This window comes from Sphaerulina musiva (genome assembly GCF_000320565.1).
Source record: "Sphaerulina musiva SO2202 unplaced genomic scaffold SEPMUscaffold_9, whole genome shotgun sequence".
Taxonomy (NCBI): Eukaryota; Fungi; Ascomycota; class Dothideomycetes; order Mycosphaerellales; family Mycosphaerellaceae; genus Sphaerulina; species Sphaerulina musiva.
Window position 1 is genome coordinate 953,745 of NW_016017391.1, and position 8,021 is coordinate 961,765.

At 50.5% G+C, this 8,021-nt stretch overlaps 2 protein-coding genes across 2 annotated transcripts; both read right to left on the bottom strand.

Annotated features, from left to right (window-relative positions):
* Positions 1 to 1,896: 1,896 nt before the first annotated feature.
* SEPMUDRAFT_151108 (uncharacterized protein) lies at positions 1,897 to 3,589 on the bottom strand. The gene is made up of 3 exons (XM_016906602.1): positions 3,245 to 3,589; positions 3,080 to 3,136; positions 1,897 to 3,022 (listed from the first exon to the last, which is right to left on the bottom strand). The coding sequence occupies exons 1-3, from the start codon at positions 3,346 to 3,348 to the stop codon at positions 2,050 to 2,052; spliced, it is 1,134 nt and encodes a 377-aa protein (XP_016758167.1). The 5' UTR covers positions 3,349 to 3,589; the 3' UTR covers positions 1,897 to 2,049.
* A 560-nt stretch (positions 3,590 to 4,149) lies between these two features.
* On the bottom strand, positions 4,150 to 4,663 carry SEPMUDRAFT_151110 (uncharacterized protein). The gene has a single exon (XM_016906603.1). The coding sequence runs from the start codon at positions 4,554 to 4,556 to the stop codon at positions 4,155 to 4,157; it is 402 nt and encodes a 133-aa protein (XP_016758168.1). The 5' UTR covers positions 4,557 to 4,663; the 3' UTR covers positions 4,150 to 4,154.
* Positions 4,664 to 8,021: the final 3,358 nt, after the last annotated feature.

Consider the following 8,021-nt stretch of genomic DNA (forward strand, 5'->3'; position numbering starts at 1 on the left):
CTTCTTCTTCTTCTTCTCTCTCTCTCTCTCTCTCTCTCTCTCTCTCTCTCTCTCTCTCTCTCTCTCTCTCTCTTTGTCTCTCTCTCTAGGACTTTCTATACCTACCTACCTACCTACCTAAGTGTTTCCCTTCTTCTTCTTCTTTGCTCTGCCTCTGCCTCTGCCTCTGCCTCTGCATCTTCTCTATAACATTCTTCATCATCATCATCATCATCGTCTTCTTCATCTTCATCTTCATCTTCCAAGTGCAAAGTTATAAGTTATAGTCACGGTTATAGTCCCCTCTCCCTCTCCTCTAGATAGAAGAGGAGGAAGAAGAACCCTGCCTGCCTGCCTGCTGTAGTTAATCTCCCTCTTCTTCTTCTTCTTCTTCTTCTTCTTCTTCTCCCTCTTCTCCTACAACCTCCTAAAAAGTACTAAGTAAATCACGCAACAACACTCAATAAGTGAGGCAAGTGAACAACACTCACAAGTGAACAACACGCACAAGTGAACAACCCTCACAAGTGAACAACCCTCACAAGTGAACAACCCTCACAAGTGAACAACCCGCACAAGTGAACAACCCGCACAAGTGAATAACCCTCACAAGTGAACAATACTCACAAGTGAACAATACTTACAATACTTAACAAATGAACAAGTGAAACGTGAAAGCGAAAAGGAAAAGAGAAGACCACAAAATAGGGGAATTATATGCGGCGGGAGCAAAAATTCTAAATGGCGGGAGGTCAAGTTTGCCTAAGGCACGCGTATCTATATCGCGCGGTGTCCATCGCGCGGTGTCTATTGCGAGGTGTCTATTGCGCAGTGTCTATTAGGCGGCGTCCATTACGCGGTCGATCGCGCGGTGTCCATCGCGTGCGCAGTGTCTATTACGCCTATCGCGCAGTACCCATCGCGCAGTACCGATCGCGTAGTGCCTGTCTCCATCTCCATCTCCATCTCCATCTCCATCTCCATCTCCACCTCCATCTCCACCTCCACCTCCATCTCCGTCTCCGTCTCCGTCTCCGTCTCCGTCTCCGTCTCGATCACTTGATTGCCTAGGGACCTTGTCTTGTCTCAGTTCTATCAAAAGTAGGGAGGCAGTAGGAGGTAGTGAAGGAAGAAATTTGGCCTCCCGCCATTTAGAATTTTTGCTCCCGCCGCATATAATTGCCCACAAAATACTAAAGAATAAGAATACACATTAAAAAATAAAAAAGAGTCGATAATAATTTCGTGCGAAGAAGCCGACGTTTACTTGGGGGGTGGGGGATGGGCCTTCTTTGAACATATACACACAGCAGCATATCTCCCTCCCTCCTTCCGAAATCGACCTTGTGCTCAGACACACACACACTCACAAACACACAGAAATACGCGCACACGTACAGACAACCCCTGCCTCCCTCTTCTCCCTCTTCTCTCTCTCTCGCTCTCTGCTCTCCCTGCTCTTCTTCTTCTTGTCTGACTTGACTTGACTTGACTTGACTGACCCTGATTGTAGCACAATCCCGTAAAAATCGTGCTTTGCTACTCTCTCCAAAACAGAAGAAAAGAAAAGAAGAAAAGAAAAAGAAAAAGAAAAAAGTTGTGCCCCAGTAGTTTTTGCTCTCTCCTTTCTTTTTCTCCTCCCTTGGGATGTTTGGCTTTGAAATTTGCTCTCGTTCTCGTGTACTGGCCACTTGCTTCTCTTTTCCCTCCCTTCACCCTCCCCCACCCCTTGCCTTCCCAAATCACACCCCGCTGCCCCTTCTCCCCACTTTGCGTTTGCCTTTGTCTTTGGGGGAAAAAAGCTGATGACAAAAGCCCCGTTCCGAAACCATTTGAGAGAGAGGGAGAGAGAAAACATAAGAGAGGGAGATAAGAGGTTTCTCGCTCTCTGTCTCGCTCTCTCTCTCGCTTTCTCCCACGCTCTCTGTCTTCTCGTATCATCTACTACTAAACCAAAACCCTGGTCTGTGTCCCTTTCTGAGAAATAATCTTTCTTTGCGTTGTTGTTATTGTACTTGTACTTGCACTTGTTGTTGTTATTGGTATTGTTCTCGTCGTCGTCTTTCGCTGTTACATGGACGAGTTGAACGGCGATGGCGCTGGTGCTCTACGGCTCTGAATCAGCCGTTCGGTCTGAATGTACAGACTGTCGAGGTATTGCATTGCTGGGGCATCCTTGAGAATCTTGGCCACTTGCAGGCCAGAGCTAATCAGCTGGAGAATGTTTCTGTCGTCCTTGAGCGGCCGAGACTGATGCTTGGCCGCATGTCTCATTTCCAAGCTATTCTCGAGAATCGTGATTAGCTGTTTGATTTGACCATTGTAGAGCACTCGTGCTGGGATGCGTCTCTTGGTCGCTAGTCGCTTGAGCAGGTACACCCACTCCGACCACTCTCGGTCTCCTGGTACTCGTACTGGTCGCTTGTCGGGCTCAATGGGGACGGGGAACTGGTATTTGGCAACAAAGTCGAATGCACACTGGGAAAGTCTGTCGTTCACTTTCGAGAGGATCTCGTCCTGTTCTTGGGCATATAACGTAATCGGGAGCTGGGGAAGGTCCTCTTCCTTGGGCTCGACGCCGTTGTCTTCCGGCTTCTCGAGCAGTTGCGACGGTCCGTCGAATTCGTCCCGGTTCGAGGGTCGTCGTTGGGGGAAGTTCTTTGATTGTTGTAAGCTGAGTGTATTATTGGACATCATCTCTCCACCACCATAGAGTGCACCAACCAGCGGACTGTTCCTCGCTTCTTCCGAAGAGCTACGGCGGAGAGCTGCTCCTGGCCACGCGCTTCCGTACGCAGCATAGCCCGACTGGGGACTCCGGTCACCGCCTGCGGGAGGCATCGGCGTTTGCGAGGTTTGGAACTGGGCCGTGAGGGGCGATGAGGCCCAGCCAGAGAGGAGTGGGAGGTCTTGGTAGGGTGGTGCTGCTGGTCGGCTCGACCATTCCTCTCGGGCCCAGCGTTGTGCTTGTTGGGTCGAGGCGAAGGGCGGGTAACCGGGCGCACTGCGATTTCCTGAAGGCAGGCCGGGTGGGGGAGGGAAACTTTTCAAGCTCTGAGTATGCGTCGTAGGAATGGCTCCTGGATGAGTGTTGGCATACCTGAGGGCTGGCGCTGGGCGCGAAGCAGCCCACGGATCTCTGTCCTGTAGTCTCTGCCTATAATAATGGGAAACACCAACGTTAGTGACACGCAGCTCGGGCACAGTGGAGGGGGGCAGCGCAGCGCAGCGCAGTGCAGCGCAGGGCAGGGCAGAGACAACGTACTGTCGGGCGAATGGTTCCTCAATCCGAGATGGTAAAGCGGCGGCCCTCCGTGACTCGTTGGGAGCATAACCTGTCGTCGTAGATTCAGGTGGTCCGGAGGTCATTATGTGCTGTTGGTATCAGCAGACTCCCCAGCCTGCAGGATGCGAAGAGACGAAGACGCAGTGTCAACGGACTAGTGTTCGCAGATCACTGGTGGTCGGTCGTACAGAGATTCGGGAGGTAGGTAGATGTAAGTATAGTGCGTGACGGCAGCGCCCTATTTCTGACGACGAGGCAAGGCGCAAGGCAAGCAAGCAAGCAAGCAACCAGACTGGCAGACAAGACCTTCTTTCGCTGGCTGGCTGGTTGGCTGGCTCGCTCTCTCAGACTCTCGAGCAGGCTCTCTCTCTCTCTCTCTCAGACTCTCAGACTCTCTCGCGCGCTTCTCTCTTTTTTTCGCTTCAGACGCGCCAACCAGCGAATAGTTATTATTTGCGGCTCCGACAGAGCTGCTACCATCGAACCATCGACCTAGGATACTGGGCGACCGGACAAGGCTCTCGGACTCTGCGCTAGGATCTTCGTTGTGCAGCCTGTGACGCGGGTTCTCTTTGACCCTGCTCAAACCGACCTTTCACAGCGAGTCCTCTTCTAGGGACCCCCCGGTATTAAGACCGTCGTCAGTGGGTGGGCGCAGGCACATGCGCTTGCCCGAATAATAAGCCCAAACATGCTCGTCGGCGGCCCAAGTCGACTAGTAGAACTGGCTAGGGAACCGGCGGCCGTGCTGGAACATGGGTAGGGTACTGTAGGGTAGGGTAGGGTAGGGGAGGACAGGGAAGACGGGGGAGGGGGGGGGGGGGAGGGGGGGGGGATGAGGAGGGGAGGGTATTCATGGATTATTCTCATGGTTAGGTACGTACATCATTCACAGCGTGCTGCGTGCTGGCCGCTTCTGCCTGCAGCACAGGCTACAGCCTACAGAAGTACCTACTACTGGTACGTACGGTACGGTCGGTCCCTGGAGCTGCCCAGTGCAGCAGTGCCTCGTGCTCCTGGTCCATATATCGTCGATAACGGGGACACCAGGGGGGATGTCACGACGGGCGGTGATATCCAAATTATCCATTCTCATCTTGAAGTGGCCAGCATCGCCGGCGAGCGGGAGCCTTCCTAATTCCCAGTGTTGACATGACAGAATAGTGATTTTTTTGACGTGCCAACGCTCGTGAGGGTTCGTAGCAAGTGCCGAAGGACTGCGGCCCGCCCACGAATCGAAGAGGTAGGGCGAAACGTAGCGCGTCCGCCAGTCGTAGCTTCGCTCCAGCATCTCGGCGACGTGGCAAGGATCTATCGATCGCCCGTGGGAGAAGGGAAGGTCCTTTCTTTTGACACACGCACGCACACACACACATTCTCTCTCTCAAATCAGCCTCGCAAAAACCAAAAAAAAAGCACATATATAGTCAGCATGCGCGGTATCGACAGCGAAAAATGGTATGCAAAGATCACGGCCATGTCACGTCTGCAAGTGCGCTTTTTTGGGCATATGATGATGATGTGAAAATGCGGTGCGGTGCGTGCGATACAGGCTAAATGTGGAGAGGTAATACAAACTTCGTCGACCAAAAGGCCGCGGCGGTCCCCGATCCACGGTGAGCATCGAGATGAGAAGCGATACGGGCAATATAATAATAATCGGAATCTCAATCCCATCTCCAGACTCCCATCGGAGTCCCAATGTATAATGAAATGGAGCCTACTATGGATTCATTGCCTATGCTCGGCTCCCGCTTTCGGATAATAATTCGAGAATCATTTGGCGTCTTCGAAGGGATCCCAAGAGTGAAAGGGTGACGGGAAGGGTAAGGGTGGTAGGGATAGGGGGAGTCATAGGACAGTTTTGTTGGTGCACGTGCGGTAATGATCATCAATTCAATCAGCTCATCGGCTTCAGGCTTCAGGCTTCTAACCTCTTTTTCCTTCTTTTCCCTCTTTTCCCTTGGGCCGCACTTCTCTCTCAGTAGTGCACTGTGGACTACCTAGCTACCTTACCTGACCTACCTGACCTACCTAGTTAGTTAGTGCCTCTAAACCTCCAAGGTTCCCTCCGGAAACGCGAGTAATAATAGTAAGAAATAATAGCCTCCGATTCGACGACCTTTTTTTTCCTGCCCCCCTCCCCCCCCCCCTCCATCCCAATGCGAAACCGTACGGCATCGTGTATGCGATCTGACGAGAGTTGTGTAGCGATGCGAGACAGATCCGGGCCAGGACTTAAACGCCACGTGCGAACAACGTCGTCGTGGGTAACATATGCAAGCGCGAGTCTGGATGGCGTCTTTTTTTTTTCTTTTTGGTCTACTGACTCGACAGCTCCCATTTACCTATATGTAACTGTATCTACTCCCGACGTTCTAGTTCTACTCCTGTCCTCTGTACTCCTCCTACCTTTTTTTCACTGTAGAATATATCTTCTGCCAAAAAATCTCGTCTAATGTAGGAAATGAAGCACGTGAGAATTCCAATATACCGATCTCTTCATTAAATGCCCGTCCAGTCCATGATAATAATAACAACAACAAATTCCACCGCCGCGTGAAGGGTTCGTGCTAGTACGTAACTTGCCGATTACGGGACTACTACTCTCGGTCGGCTTCGTATGGAAGGAATTGGAAGGATATGATAAGATAGGATACCTCATGTTGATGAGCAAAAAAGATAAAATAAAGAAAGATGAGATACATGTACCTAGTAGGTAAAATATCCAGCGGATCCTAAAACATACTCATCATCAGTGTATCAACTACCAGGCTACTGTTACTGTACTTGTCAAAAAGAAGAAGATATGCTTCACTCATCCAATTTTACCTACATACATTTTAGCCTAGTCTGCCGGGCAACCAACAAACAAAACATCCTGTACGGCGGCGGTCGGCCGGCCGAATAGGGTGTTTGTTGGGAATGTTGACTGGGATACAGGAGTTCACACACACACACACACATGTCTTGAACGTACATACAGTACATGCTTACGAGACCGGTAGAAGCCGATCGATGGCAGCCAAAAAACTGATTGCTTGCTTGCTTGCTTGCTTGCTTGGTAGTCTGGTACGGGTATAGTACACAAAGTCACCGGGTACATACTGGCAGGTCGGAGGTAGCTTGAGGTAGCTTGAGGTAGGAGACACCGACCATGTCATACTCTGTCAGAAACGCCGACTGTTCTGCATCGCATACGAGGGGGAAACGGGACGACTGTGATAGATACAGGTACAGGTACAGGCACAGGTACTTGTAGGACCTGGTCTAGACGGGACCTGTCTTGTCTTGTCTTGTCTGTTTGTCTGTCTGTGAATCTACTTCGGGCGGTAGCATCTGGAACTGGTCTCGCTCTGTAATACATAGGTACAGTACAGTACAGTAGTAACTAGTAACTAGTAAGTACCCAAGTAAGAAAACGACCCAAGCTCCATCATCATCATCATCATCATCACCAGACCAGGCTCCAACTCATCATTTCAAAATGGGGAATCTCGTGCGAGCAGCTTCTCTCTACCCGGTACTACCGAAACGGATTCGGCGGGACAGGTGCTGGGTTGTTGGATGCAGAGTACCTACCGCTGGCCGCTGGCTGCTTCACTCCCACGGGAAGGGGGGGAAGAGAGGGAAATACATGGACCCTTGCCTCCGCAATCGCCGGCAAGCTACTATAGGTCCCACGTGTCGCACAAACGACCTTTTTGTTTTTTATCTGGCGATGCGAATGGATGGGCGGCGGTGCAGGATGACGGAGCTGTATGCGAAAGATACAGGTAGCTTGTGGTCCCCAGCCCAGCCCAGAGCAGTGGCACTATGTAGATAGCATCATCAGAATTTAGCATCACTTTCTTTTTTGGGGAGGTAGTTTGAACCAACACTAGGAGGTAATTTATTGTCTTGTGACTTTTAGGAGAGAGGATCTACCGGAAACCTGGGAGGTACGAGACGAATAGGTACAGTATACATAGGGTAGGTAATAAGAAAATATATGATAAACACCGAAGACACCGCCGGAGTGAATTTCCCAGTTTACGCTAAAATAGTATATACCTTAGTGAAATGGAGATGGCAGCAGCTTTGAAAAAGGTAGGTGACTAACTAAACTGGGGTGGGGGGCAGGCATGGAGAGAGAGAAAGAGAGAGAGATGATCATCAGAGATCTCTCTCTCTCTCCCCTTTTGCCACTAAGACGATTTGGTCAGGTTGTAAAGAGAGCGAGAGAAAGAAAGAGAGAGAAAAGGGAAGATGAATGGTCATACCAGGGACCAGGCCCCTACCAAACGTACACCGCTGCAAATCAATGTCCCTCCCATGTTAGCACGCGAGAGGTAGAAGAAGGGATCGGCCAAATGTTTTTGTTCTGTTCTTTCTTCTTGTCGCAAAGCAGGTGCTAGCATGCTGCTACTGCTGCTACTACTGTAGCCAAAAAGAATCCAATTCACTTGTTGTGTGATTGATTTACTGTGATTCATCATACTGCTGTTAGAAAGCCCTTTTTTGCGACCAGTACCTGAATGACAGGTAAGGTATGTATGCATGCCTTCCGCGCCTATCTCAGTTTTCTTTACCGTCCCTATCCCTTCCGCATTGTCACTTGATGATATTGATATCTCTAATCATCCTTGACCCACGGCGATCAGGTACTGCACAGTGGACAAGGAGAGAAAACACGACCAGGAGGATGATGAGAATTTATGCCAGGAACATCAGGCTGGAACGATCCCAAAGGCCCAAAGGAGGGGGAAGGGGGGGG

Coding starts and splice junctions, on each gene's coding strand:
- SEPMUDRAFT_151110 (XM_016906603.1), bottom strand. CDS start 4,556: ATGCTGGAGCGAAGCTACGACTGGCGGACGCGCTACGTTTCGCCCTAC.
- SEPMUDRAFT_151108 (XM_016906602.1), bottom strand. CDS start 3,348: ATGACCTCCGGACCACCTGAATCTACGACGACAGGTTATGCTCCCAAC. Junction 3,137..3,244: donor GAGGAACCATTCGCCCGACA/GTACGTTGTCTC, acceptor CCATTATTATAG/GCAGAGACTACAGGACAGAG. Junction 3,023..3,079: donor CGCCCAGCGCCAGCCCTCAG/GTATGCCAACAC, acceptor GAGCTTGAAAAG/TTTCCCTCCCCCACCCGGCC.